Source organism: Chanos chanos, chromosome 14 (genome assembly GCF_902362185.1).
Source record: "Chanos chanos chromosome 14, fChaCha1.1, whole genome shotgun sequence".
NCBI classification, from domain to species: Eukaryota; Metazoa; Chordata; class Actinopteri; order Gonorynchiformes; family Chanidae; genus Chanos; species Chanos chanos.
Genome location: NC_044508.1, coordinates 20,889,298 through 20,903,734, shown reverse-complemented (window position 1 = coordinate 20,903,734; position 14,437 = coordinate 20,889,298). Strand labels below are relative to the sequence as shown.

At 44.4% G+C, this 14,437-nt stretch overlaps 1 protein-coding gene across 3 annotated transcripts in view; it reads left to right on the top strand.

Annotated features, from left to right (window-relative positions):
• The window catches only part of pde4ba (phosphodiesterase 4B, cAMP-specific a), a 108,197-nt gene that overhangs the window by 67,168 nt on the left and 26,592 nt on the right, over positions 1-14,437 (top strand). For all 3 annotated transcript variants that reach the window (XM_030792027.1, XM_030792028.1, XM_030792029.1), the window contains 3 exons: positions 279-315; positions 422-492; positions 1,374-1,423. In XM_030792027.1, coding sequence (XP_030647887.1) covers positions 279-315; positions 422-492; positions 1,374-1,423 — 158 coding nt within the window. The remainder of the gene's footprint in view (positions 1-278; positions 316-421; positions 493-1,373; positions 1,424-14,437) is intronic.

Genomic DNA, 14,437 nt, shown 5'->3' with positions numbered 1-14,437 from the left:
GTGAGTGTGTGTTGGATTATGGGTTATGTGATTGTATTTTTGGGTTATGGGTCATGAGAGTATATGTTGGATCGTGGGTTATGTGATTGTATTTTTGGGTTATGGGTTATGAGAGTAAATATCTGGCCTAAAGACACAGTCAGGGTAAGAACATTGCAGATCACATTTGTTTTACTGAAAATGACTACAGTGAAAGTGAAATTTCTGTTTCTTTATCATCATCAGCAAGGCTGACTTGTTGCAACAAGTAATGAGGTCATATCCTATTTGTTTTCCAGGCATGGGGATGACCTGATTGTCACACCATTTGCTCAGGTAAACCTGCCTTTCCTCCTGCTTTCCTCAGACTCATCTGACTGCACACCTGCTCCTGACTGCACACCTGCTCCTGAGACAAAGCTAATGCCTTTTGTTCCTTCAGGTTCTAGCAAGCCTGCGTAGTGTCAGAAATAACTTCACCATCCTGACCAATGTACAGTGTGCCTCAAACAAGTAAGTTACTTCTCCCATGAACAGACCCCACTCAAGAATACCATGTGATGTAAATGTTATAAAGTATTAAGTATTAAGACTGGCACATTCTCTGAGCCTGGAGGACACTGAACAATTCTGCTGTGATTTCTATATCAGGCCACAAGGTGGCAGTCTAACCCACATTTTGTACCTATGACCATTACAAGCTGTACAGACATTATATTTTGGCATCCTGTTTCCTGGATATATTTCTGCACTTCCTTCTGTTATGAGTTTATTTTTGGCATCTTATATCACCATAGGAACCGATTTTTCCTTATTTGGCCTAAAAATGGTTCTTTTCTTTCAAGAATGAGGATTTATTTGTTACATAAGAGAAGTTTTGATTTACTATTTCTCTTCCTGACAAACGTATCTGCTCTGCCAGTATCGGCTGCCATGTGGGGAAGCTTTGACTTGTTTCACCTGCTTTGCATTTGCCTCCCACTGATGTCACATTGTAATATGGATTTTAACATGGCAGACTAATAGCAGGATTGTGTCAAGTTAGATGATTGACATTACGCTGGGTCAGTCGGGGCACTGTGACTGTGTCTTATGTCGTAAGATACATTCTCTAGACACTGGTTTCTGTTAAACATGATTTAAACAGCACCATGTGATCATGTTAACAGCACGATAGAGCTGTTAGTTAAGTCTGATAAAAGCTCAAGTGAACACTAACAAATTTCATGTGACTCCATGAATGACAGACTTTTTATAGGGGATTCCACCTGCGTCAAAAACATTTGAGAGAGAAGTTTTAGGGGGCCAGATTAAAAATTTCTCCCTGCTTGTTGTTCTGTCTGTCTCTCTGTCTGTCTCTCTGTCTGTCTCTCTGTCTGTCTCTCTTTGTCCAGGAGGTCTCCGGCTGCTACTCAACCCCCCATCACTAGAGTCTGCCTCACAGGTAAGTCCACCTGTCCACAGCTCCTCCCTCTCCATGCCCCATCACCCCCCCCCCCGACTTTACCCCTGCCCTAGGCATGTACAGTCTACAATATGCAATCTTCCTGTACGTACAGGAAGAGCCCATGGCTTTGGTTCTGTCCCTGCACGTGCTTAATAAAGTATCGACTGTTTTGAATGCTGTAATGAACTATTAGTAAGACTCATGTTTTTATTTGAGCATGGACTTCTGTCTGGTGACTGTTTGCATGTGATGCTAGCTAGTACTATGTATTTTAATTATTACCATTATAAAATTAGTAAAATTACAATAGGCTCTTAGATGGTATGACCAGGTACACACTCGACTGTCAGCTCTGCTCAATCACTTGTCTACAGTCAGTCTTATTGATTGATCAGTTGACACCAGCAGCCCAAAACTCCAACCATCAAGCATAAGACAGATGTGGTTAGCTAGTTAACTGGTTAACTGCAGCACCTTCTATGACCCAGCCAGTGCTAACAATATCACATGATCACCAAGCAGGTCTGTCTACTGTAGGTGACAGTAGCCCGTGGTGAGCTGAACTGGAATGCTGCCACAGACTGAAATCTTCATTCACCAGCTAGATACAGTAAAAGCTAAATCAACCATTACAACACAATCAAATAATTTTGCATATTCATTTAGAACAAGTAGCATGACATGGACTGCTGGACTGGGCTTTGGAATGTAACACCTGGCCATTAACTAGACACCATTAGATTAGATTAGATTAGATTAGTATTACCACATAAATTCTCATTTAGAAAAAGGTACCAAAGAATACTTCCACTGAGTTGACATTTAACACATTCCTTGCTTCCAGGGGCATCTCCACCTCTGAGGCAGACTCACTGAAAGGACAGCAACACTCTCTTGTGTTAATACTGGATAAAACTCAAACCCCTTTGTTATCCAACACTCTCGTGTGTTAATACTGGATAAAACTCAAACTCCTTTGTTATCCAACACTCTCGTGTGTTAATACTGGATAAAACTCAAACCCCTTTGTTATCCAAATAGCAGGGGGGTCTTGCTCTTCTATGTAAGTTTCTGTTAAGTTTCGTTAAGTTTCACTCCTCTCGTTAGCCTGTAGAAATCAGGCCTAATCTCCGGTGCTCTGAATGACGTATATCTTTACAGCCCTCTGCTGTTCCTCTCATGCCTCACTCACTAGAACAAGACCAAGATCGCTAAGTGTGCTTCTGGTTATAGTGGCGGGGTGGTGCAGTGGGTAGTGCTGTCGCCTCACAGCAAGAAGGTCCTGGGTGTGATTCCCAGCCAGCCAGGCAGCCAGGATTCTTTCTGTGTGGAGTTTGCATGTTCTTCCCGTGTCTGCATGGGCTTCCTCCGGGAGCTCCAGTTTCCTCCCACAGTCCAAAGACATGCAAGTTAGAACTGGAGACGTCTAGGTCATACCTGGGTATGAATGCATGTGTGAGTGTGTGTGTTTGCCCTGTGATGGACTGGCAACCTGTCCAATGAGCGCTGGGATAGGCTTCAGCACCTCCCGCGACCCTAATCAGGATAAGCGTCTTTGAAAGTGAATGAGTGGTTATAGTAGCCTGGTATACTAAAATAGTGAAGTTACTTTATTTCCAGTTATTGAAGTTCCTAGTTTCTACTTTATTTGAATCTACTCGCTGCAGTAAACACTGACATTTACCTTTCTGTACCCGGAAAATCACCTCTTACTTTACTGAATGTAGTGATCCATGAGCTTGGCTTTGTGAGGGAAATAAATCTGAAGAGTGTCATTGTTCTTGTTAATTAATGCTAATTAACTTTAGGGTTACCTGGGGGACAGGGTCAGTCAGTGGTGTCGCTGGCATGGAAAGCCTGGTGTTACATTACTGTGTGCATTTGTGATTTCATTGATGACGTGCATTTGTGTTTGGATTCATTGAGTAAGTAGGTTTGTGTGTAGCTTCACTGACGAGTCAGATGCTGTCCATACAGAGTTTATTCTGCCCCACCAGGCTTTCTGTGCCAGAGACGCCACTGACTGACCCTCTTCCTCAGTTAACCCTAAAGTCAGAGTGGCACACCTGGATAAAGGCACTGATCTCTAGAGTTTTGTATTAAACAGAAGAGTCAGGGCTGCCACCTTTCCATCACATGTGATCCCTCCTGTCAGACAGCTGCATGCTGGTGGGATACTTCTGCCTTTTCGGTTGACCATGTTTTGGAGGGGTTCCGGTGTTCTGTTAAAGGACTGTATGTTGGTATAACAATTGTGATGGAAAGGTGGCCGCCCTGACAGTTCTTGGTTAAACGAAGGCTGACGGGCCGGCCCCATGCTCACCAAACGAAGACTAGGAGAAGTACTGACCTTTATGCAACAGGTACAGGAAGATATTTGGAATGTGTCTAGGAACTAGTTACGATTCTGTATTATTTTTCTACACATAAACTGACATGTGCTGTGTGAGCAGAGAGAGGGAGAGAGAGTTGCAGGTACTGTAGTTAATGTCAGTTTGTCTGCACTTCACTTCAGCTGACTTCATATGAGACTAGCTGGACAGACAGCCTCTTCCTGTGGGGAGAATCTGATCTGATTTATTCTGTGTGTGTGTGTGTGTGTGTGTGTGTGTGTGTGTGTGTGTGTGTGTGTGTGTGTGTGTGTAATCTTGGCCTGCTGTATTCAGCACAAGGTAGCTGAGGACCAAGGCCTTTTCCTACCAGAGAGTCCACTGGGGTTCACTGTTAATGGAGACATGTGCGACCCCTGGTCTGGTATAAGTGGTGTAGGAGCATAACCGCAGTATGTTGTTCAGAAAAAGGAGCGTATTTGAGCAGAATACCTGAATCTTACTGCGTAAGATCAGAATATTGATGGTCAGTGAGAGAGGGAAACTCTCACCCACTGTCTCATCCTAAACTGCTTCCTGTGTGTCACACAAACAGCGTCACAGGGCAGGAAGGAGAGCCCAGATTTTTCCTGTTTTTCCTTGTCGAAGGAGTGTGTGTGTGTGTGTGTTTAATTGTCTCTCACAGTGAAGTGAACAAATAATGTAATGTCCAGTTTTGAAAAACATGCAGAGATCCTCTCTCTGCTCTTCGTGTATTGCCCAGGCCTTGCTGAATGCTGAAATCTCTGAGGTTTGTATTGTACATGCACAAAGAGGACACAAGCAGGTGATAACAGCAGGATGTTCTGATCTGTCATAACACAGAACTCTTTCCCACGACCACTTCACACACATACCATGCCTTTGTATGTGTGTGCATGTGTGTGTGTGTGTCCGTGTGTGTGTGTTGGGGTCATGTAAGAATGTGCCCCCCCTCCGTTTCTCTCTCTCTGTCTCTCTCTCTCTCTCTCTGTCTCTCTCTCTCTCTCTCTGTATGATCTCAGAGTTTTTCAGATGAATTCTCTCAAACAGGAAGAGCAGTATTTTAATGAGTGTCTCTGGTATGGTTGACACCATTTGTTCCATAATATACAGAATGATTACCCGACAGGAATGTGTTCTTTTGCGTCATTGCTGAGATACTGGTCAAACAAACAGTTTCAACACGTGAACAAAAGAATGCACAGGCCTTTGAAAGTTACCAATACCATTGTCATAAGTACTGTAAAGATCTTTTTTAAAGACGGACTTTAAAACATATCTTAGAAAGCATTTCAGAGCACACAGTTTTAGCTGCCTGCTCATTTGATTCTTCACATTTGATCTGGTCCAGTCACTGATACAGAACAGTTGTTCTCAGTATATTTTTGTGTCCTCTTAGAATGTGTATGAGTCTATGTGAGCATTATGGAGAATGATGAACAATTAACCAAGGAGGGAAATAATGTTGGACTCTTTATGTTTATTTGAGGTCTGAAGAATAAACCAGGACTTGATCACCAGTATTAGAGTCACAGAGACCATAATTCAGCTGTGACTGGGCTCCCTCCTGACCCCACCTTCCATATTCTTTAACAGATATTCAGATATAAGCCTTTTGGGAATTGCTAATTCATTGCATTATAGGGATCAGTTGAATGACAGAGGAAACTGTGACATTGTAGGATGTTTCTCTTGAATTCAGGCAAATAAAACTGGAACACTACTCTGTAATTACTGAACTGTTTCTAAACAGTAGTGTTGTCATGGCCCGGGAGACCAATCAGCTGTCAGTATCTAGAAATAAAGCCTCCCTTTAGAGGGCCAAGAGTAATGCTACCCTTTACATAATGTCTGTTCTCTCATCCTGTATTAATAACTCAATTATTTAATTTTAAACATTATTGAAAATAAAGCTTACTCTTAAACAATTGCTGTCAAAGCATGGATGAGCTAAATTAAGCTAAGATAAGATAAAATTTACTCATCCCTGACAGGAAATTCTTTTTTGCAATAGAATGAAAATGTACATCGGGACAGAAAGATGGGCGAGCAACACACAACAGCAACAGACAATATACACGACAGACAATATACACAACAGTAACAACATACACAATATATACACAATATACCAAAATACAGTATGTGTTATACATACCACATTACCCACTACAATGCAATACAGTACTGTAGAGCTCTATATACTGTGCGTCACACAACACTAAACAGACAACACTCATAGCAGAGTTTAGGAGCAGGGAAACGTCTAAAAATACTGTGGTGCAGTAGTCGATTTGTAGATTTCAAGTTGATTTTGCTCTAGTCAAGGAAAGAATGAAGTACAGGATTTCTTTACCAGTCTGTCAATACATTGTTCCAGTTCCAGTTGTTATGAACAATTGATGTAAAGTTATCACAGGCAAAGATATGAAAAAGCCTAATAAGTAATCAGAGCTTATTTATGCTGGGTGGTTGTAATCACTGCTAACGTGGTCAGTTCCTGATTCTTAATCAGTTTATTATTACGGCTGTGGACCCCTAAAATGAGGGCGTATCAGATTCATGTGACTGCAGCTCCAAAGAGGGTCACCCCCTCAGACCACAGCTGACTCTGTGTTTACTGTGTGTAAACCCACAGTGCTGTGGGGAAGACTGTGAGACCCTGTGTTTACTGTGTGTAAACCCACAGTGCTGTGGGGAAGACTGTGAGACTCTGTGTTTACTGTGTGTAAACCCACAGTGCTGTGGGGAAGACTGTGAGACTCTGTGTTTACTGTGTGTAAACCCACAGTGCTGTGGGGAAGACTGTGAGACTCTGTGTTTACTGTGTGTAAACCCACAGTGCTGTGGGGAAGACTGTGAGACTCTGTGTTTACTGTGTGTAAACCCACAGTGCTGTGGGGAAGACTGTGAGACTCTGTGTTTACTGTGTGTAAACCCACAGTGCTGTGGGGAAGACTGTGAGACCCTGTGTTTACTGTGTGTAAACCCACAGTGCTGTGGGGAAGACTGTGAGACTCTGTGTTTACTGTGTGTAAACCCACAGTGCTGTGGGGAAGACTGTGAGACTCTGTGTTTACTGTGTGTAAACCCACAGTGCTGTGGGGAAGACTGTGAGACCCTGTGTTTACTGTGTGTAAACCCACAGTGCTGTGGGGAAGACTGTGAGACTCTGTGTTTACTGTGTGTAAACCCACAGTGCTGTGGGGAAGACTGTGAGACCCTGTGTTTACTGTGTGTAAACCCACAGTGCTGTGGGGAAGACTGTGAGACTCTGTGTTTACTGTGTGTAAACCCACAGTGCTGTGGGGAAGACTGTGAGACTCTGTGTTTACTGTGTGTAAACCCACAGTGCTGTGGGGAAGACTGTGAGACTCTGTGTTTACTGTGTGTAAACCCACAGTGCTGTGGGGAAGACTGTGAGACCCTGTGTTTACTGTGTGTAAACCCACAGTGCTGTGGGGAAGACTGTGAGACCCTGTGTTTACTGTGTGTAAACCCACAGTGCTGTGGGGAAGACTGTGAGACTCTGTGTTTACTGTGTGTAAACCCACAGTGCTGTAGGGAAGACTGTGAGACTCTGTGTTTACTGTGTGTAAACCCACAGTGCTGTGGGGAAGACTGTGAGACTCTGTGTTTACTGTGTGTAAACCCACAGTGCTGTGGGGAAGACTGTGAGACTCTGTGTTTACTGTGTGTAAACCCACAGTGCTGTGGGGAAGACTGTGAGACTCTGTGTTTACTGTGTGTAAACCCACAGTGCTGTAGGGAAGACTGTGAGACTCTGTGTTTACTGTGTGTAAACCCACAGTGATGTGGGGAAGACTGTGAGACTCTGTGTTTACTGTGTGTAAACCCACAGTGCTGTGGGGAAGACTGTGAGACTCTGTGTTTACTGTGTGTAAACCCACAGTGCTGTGGGGAAGACTGTGAGACCCTGTGTTTTACTGTGTGTAAACCCACAGTGCTGTGGGGAAGACTGTGAGACCCTGTGTTTACTGTGTGTAAACCCACAGTGCTGTGGGGAAGACTGTGAGACCCTGTGTTTACTGTGTGTAAACCCACAGTGCTGTGGGGAAGACTGTGAGACCCTGTGTTTACTGTGTGTAAACCCACAGCGCTGTGGGGAAGACTGTGAGACTCTGTGTTTACTGTGTGTAAACCCACAGTGCTGTGGGGAAGACTGTGAGACCCTGTGTTTACTGTGTGTAAACCCACAGTGCTGTGGGGAAGACTGTGAGACCCTGTGTTTACTGTGTGTAAACCCACAGTGCTGTGGGGAAGACTGTGAGACCCTGTGTTTACTGTGTGTAAACCCACAGTGCTGTGGGGAAGACTGTGAGACTCTGTGTTTACTGTGTGTAAACCCACAGTGCTGTGGGGAAGACTGTGAGACCCTGTGTTTACTGTGTGTAAACCCACAGTGCTGTGGGGAAGACTGTGAGACTGATAGAGAGTGGAACATGGAAAGTAAAGCATCTGCTTTGTACTTAGCACCTGCTCATGTTCTATTGTCATTTTATTGTATCTCTCTATTTCTTTCTCTCTCTCTTTCTCTCTCTCTCCTCTTTCTCTCTCCTCTCTCTCTCTCTCTCTCTCTCTCTCTCTCACCCATTTGCCCGAAATACACAAACACAATGGCTGCTGACTGAGATGTTTTGCTAATGCGGTTTTCAGTCGGTGAGGAGGGTTGAAAGTATGTAAGATTGGTCTCTACAGACTCAGTTCCTCAGCTTTTATTCACACATTTCTTAAAAATATGCTTTGAACTGATGCTTTGTATGAAAGCGGTCTGAGATGATAATGTGATCTGTAAAATATGCTTGCGTCATGGGCTATAAATGCACTGTTTTGACATGGTGCGTTTCAGAATTTTTTTTTTATCTCACGTCTAATGTAGTTTGAAGAAGAAGAAATCCTTTTATTGGTCTCATAAACACACTGAGCAGTGAAATGCAGCCTCTGCATTTAACCCTTCCTAACACCAGTGAGCGCGCACACACACACACACACAATGAGCTAGGAGCAGTGGACACCAACTCCACACAGAAAGGATGGCCCAGATTCAAACCCAGGTGTGCCTTCCAGCTGTGAGGCAACAGTGCTAACCACTGAGCCACCATGAAGCGCTGTGAAAACTCTAATATTGTCCCAAAGGCATCACCTTTAGGCGGCACATACTAAAACGGTCATCATATGAGTTTTGTTTGTTGTTGTTTTGTTGTAACATTCAGCACCTTGTTTCAACCCTTCCTAATTAAAGTCTAAATGTAAAATGATTTCCATCATACATATCAGAATCAACACGGTAAATACAAGCTCTGTGTCCTTACATCTCCTTTAATGTAAAACAGAACATTAGTCAAACAGAATATAAGTGTGATTTGCACATTCACAGGGTAAAATGATCCATGTAGCAGATATCATGTAGATATCAATATTATGTACATTACTCATAATGAAGAGTATGAAATTATCCATGTTTGAGAAATATAAATTATTAAGTTGTGGCAGGTGTGCCATGTGTGTCAGGGCTGCACGTTCAAATGCCACACCCCCTCTGCTGGCACAGCGCCCATAAATTCTATACCCTCCGGTGGCACACAAGGTCTGTCACACCCTCTAGTCAGTTGACCTCTCGGAGGTCAGCTTCGTCTGATTACTCGTTCTACGCTTCATTGGACTCATTATTCAGTCATTAGTGTCACCTGTGCTCTGTTCTGTTTCAGTCAGACTCTATGGATATACACACCTATTGCCTTCTCTGTCAGCTGCAGAGTCTCTCATATCTCTCGAGTTCCTAAGCTGTTTACCTCTTGACTTGTCTATATCCCTTGTGTACCAAGTTCTGCCTGGTTTTCCATTTGCCTTTGTTTAGGCCTCTGTTCTTGTAGTTTGCTCTTCTGTGTTTTGACCATTGCCTGTTTATTGACCTTGACTTGGACTTCCGTAGTACTCTGCCTGGACTGTTATTAAAGAATACTGCTCAACCCACAAATCCAATCTCCAGCCTTTTTCATGGCAGAAGACTTTGCCTACAAATGGATGCAGATGGAGGCACTTTCAAGGACTTCAGTATTTCTGCATGTTACTTTACACATTCAGATAGAACCAGCCAAAAGAGAGTGCATCCTGCACCCGTCCTGTAGAATCTACGTAAGGATGAGGAAAGAAACAAAACGCAGGCTAAAGTAAGTTTCCTTATCCTCGATGTCATCTCAGATTTACACTACTACCAAGTCTGGTCCTGCTGCCTCTGGGGCCCCCGTATCTGCACCTGTTGCCTCTAGGGGCCCTTTATCACCTCCTACCAGAGCTCCTGTTGCTGCTCTTACAGTGCTAGCTGGTGGGTCCAGGGGAAGATTTCTTGCCCTGCACCCCAAGCGGCCCAGGTTTGAATCCTGTTTTGACATTGCTGAAGTTGAGGATGATTCGTGCTACAACATGAAGACTCCCCACTTCATCAGTTCACTAGCCTCTGAGGTTCCAGTTCTAGCTCCTGTCTCAGGTGCTTCCAAGGCTCCCGTCTCTACTCCTGTTGCTGCCACTGAGGCCCCTGTCTCCACCTAAGGATCCAGTGCCTGTTCCTTTTTCTACTGAGTCTCCAGTCCTAGTCCTGGTTCTTGCTTCTGTTCTTGTTGCCTCAAGGCAGGCCAGAGGCAACATCCATTGCTCCAGTGCCTCTGAGGTTCGCTGCCTGTCACTTCAGAGGCTCCACCCTCTGCTCCTGTGCCTGTCACAGTGGCATCTGATGTTCCTGTCCCTGTTCCTGCTGCAGCATCTGAAGTTCCAAACCCTGCTCCTGCTGGTGTTGCCACTGAGGCTTCAATCCCAATGTTGTCTGTTCTCATTGCTGAGGCTCCTATGTCAGTTCCTTTCACCTCTGTAGCTCCAGCTCCTCTTCAGTCCTGCCACCTGGATTGTCAACAGTACTGCCCTGGTCTCTAGTCCTTGCAGTTCAGTCTCCTTGGTCATCCCCTGTTCCGCCAGTGTCTCCACCATCTCCAGGCCTCTTGCCCAAGTTGTCTCCAGCTCCTGCAGATCTTGCCCTCAAGCCATTATCTGCTCCACCTGGCCCTCCTGCTCTTCCAGCCCTGCCGACTGCCCCGCTCCCATCCTGTTGGCCAGATCTTCGCCAGCTCTGCCCAAGGCTCCATCTCAGCTGCTGCCAGTGCCTCCAGTTCCACAATGGCCTCTGGTGCCACCAACAGTTCCTAGAGTGTCCCAGTCCTCCTGTCTTCCAGAGGCTTGCAATCCTCCAGATTTTATACGCCCTCATTCTCTCAGCCCTCCTGAGGCTGTGTTTTCCACTGGGGGATCGTTGCAGTCACTCTTCAGAAGTTGTGCATCAGTTAAGAGTATAGGAATAGATATGTCTTTTCCTGTGTGACTTTGGGAAGTCTTTCACTGTTTCTTAATACTGAGCCGTGTCTTGTCCCTTATTCTCTCTCAGCCCTGTTCCCTGTTCTTCTTGTTAGCCTTCTCAGGTGCGGACTGTACCATGTTACCTGACTTTTGATTTGGTCTAGCCCACAGTAGCCTGTGTTTGTCTTTTGATTTGGTCTAGCCCACAGTAGCCTGTTTTTGTCTTTTGATTTGGTCTAGCCCACAGTAGCCTGTTTTTGTCTTTTGGACCCTGACTGCTTTTGACTTCCTGCTTTGAGAGCAATTTTGATTAAAGATTTGCATTCAATTGCATCTAGTCTTTCAACATGTGACAAGATCACTGTGACAATTACACACTAGGTCACCACAAACCAGGTCACACACACCAGGTCTCTCTGGTCTGTGTGCTGAACAGGTCAGTGAAAGGCGAAGGTCAGTGTCTTCCATGATGTCCGTCACGTATTTACACACACACACACACACACACACACACAAAAACACATACACACGCACACGCACACACACACACAAACACACACACACAAAAACACACACACACACACACACACACACACACAAAAACACATACACATGCACACACACACACAAACACACACACACACATAAACACACACAAAAATGAGTGATTGCTCAAGATCCTGAGAGATACTGTTGGCAGTTGTGTGGCTTTTTTTTTTTTTGTATTTGAACAGACCATTCTGTCTCTGTGCTGCTGAATGAAACAGAAACTCACAGTGTGTGAGCATTCGTCCTGTTGATGTGATCTATGACGGGTTATCTCTGAGATTGTTATGGTTTGTGGTGTAAATGGGCTGATTTAATGGATGAGGGCTCTATGTGAGTCAGTGCCTGTCACGGTGAAGCCCTGCCTTATCCTGGCCCAGTCAGATCACTCTCTTCCTCCCCCAGTCTGAGTGTGGGCTTTAGACTTTAACTGGAGTGAACCTGTGTTTTAGTATAAATTTGGGAAATTCAGTTTAAAGTCCCAGTTCTGTGTTTGTTGCTACTGCGAGAAACCTGGACCCAAGGGCTGAAAGTCAGTATTTGTGTTTGTCACGAGTACATGAGAGAGAATCACTGTTTCCAACCATCCTTTCTCGGACACAGCGTCACCATAGTAACAGGAAACTCAAACACTCTACAACCTTCCATAGAGACAGTAAATGATGTAGAGTGTTTCACACATCTCTGTCCCAGCCTGTGTGTGTGTGTGTGTGTGATGTTTACTCTGGCTGCATGCCTCATCTGTCTGATGTTTTGTGTTGTTGTTTGACTCAGTGTGTAACTGTGGAGTGTGTGTGTGTGTGTATGTGTGTGTGTGTGTATGTGTGTGTGTGTATGTGTGTGTGTGTGTGAGAGAGAGAGAGAGAGAGAGAGAGAGAAGGCGTGAGATGCCACAGTACCCTGTTAAAGCCTTCGGTGCTCTGTCCTGGCCAGACATCAGAAAACGCCGGCATATTTATGTACTTACAGCCATAGAGACTGTGACATCACAAAAAAATATTTGCACCCATTCCTGGTCTCCAATGACACCTGTGTGTATGTTTGTGTGTGTGTGAAAATATGATTTTCAGGTGGCATAGAGTGGTCATACACATGTGGGGTGAACTCTGTCAGTCACTCCTGGGGACAGAGGCATCTAGTATGATTAAAAAAAATGTGTAAATATGTATATATATTAGAAAGACGTATACTGATAAATGAACTTGTACTGATACACTGATAAAACAACCTCTGTTCCCACCTGACAGTAAGGCATATGCTGCCAGTAATCCACTGTCAAAACTTTTGTTAGAATAATGTAAAAAGTTCTGGTTTTCTTTCATCTTTTTTGTGAATGTAACAGAGGGATCTGATTTTGGACTCTCACAATGTTTCCCAATGCTGAGATTTTAAGCATACACCTGTGAGTGTATGTGTGTGTGTGTGCGTGTGTGCGTGTGTGTGTGTGCGTGTGTGTTAGAGTGAGTGTATGTGAGTCTGTGTATGTATGTACGTGTGTATGCGATGAGTTTTGGTGTGCGTGTGTTTTATAAGCTGCATCATTATAAAGCGTTCTTTAATGGATCTTTCCTTGTCTGTTCTCAGATGATCAGATAGACATGTGTATTGTTATCTTTGTCCTCTGAAAAAGAAGGGCCCTAAACAGTCTTTTCTGGCCTATGGGTAGTTTTCCAGATCTCTTTAGTAAATTTCCTGTTTAGTGCTCGTGTTTTCACCTGATTTAACTCAGCATTGGTCCTATGTAAGGAACAGTAATGACACTACACTGAATGAATAAATCACATTGTGTGAAGCTGCCATGTTGACAGCGTAAAGTCAGACACATTCCGACTCATTTCCAACTGTAATAGAGGACTGAATGACTGCCACATGGGTGTCACTCACTTATCAACTTATCACAGCCCATGTATCAGTGGGGTTTTTTTCACACAAATATAGAAAGCATCCTTTTTGTGTGTGTTTGTGTGTGTGTGTGTGTGTGTCTGTGTGTGGGTATGCGTGTGTATGTGTGTGTGTGTGCGCACGCGTGTGCGTGTGCGTGTGCGTGTGTGTGTGTGTGTGTGTGTGTGTCTGTGTGTGGGTATGCGTGTGTATGTGTGTTCTGTTACGTTCTATTATCTTTCAAAGAACTGAGCGGCTACAAATGACCCGCTGCTGTTATAAGATGAGAATCAGAGGCTTATGCAATGTATATTTCATATGTGATCACTGTACCATAAGCCGGCTGTCCTGAACACCACAGCCCTGCCAAAGCACAGCGAGTCCGTTTGGAAAATCAGACTGTGTCACAGACACTGTGTCATTTGTCTGCTCGTCAGCTGGCTGCTGGTTTTAACGTTCTGACTCAGTGACGGGAAGGTTTTGTTTTCAGGGTGGTGTAGTTTTCAGGATGGTGTAGTTGTTTGTGTCTTGAATTTCTCCCCCGAGCAACAGGTCCAGACAGGGGCCTTTGGGCCAGCGGAGAGGTAAAGACCTGCCAGCCAGGCACGGCTGTCTGGATGCGTCAGTGACCTTTCACAGGAATCTGAGGGAAACATCTAGAACCATAAACAGTCTGCATAGCCTTTGTATGAGACCACTCATAAATGCCCTCAATCTTTTTGGTGCTAACTGAACAGAATTTATTCTGTCTCTGTGGTGGTACTGATTGTAAACTGTCACACAGAGTAACCATCTCTGATCTGTTCCGCAGAATCCCACCGACTCAGCCATGCGGCAAAACTGTAAATTCACTGAGAAAAACGATATT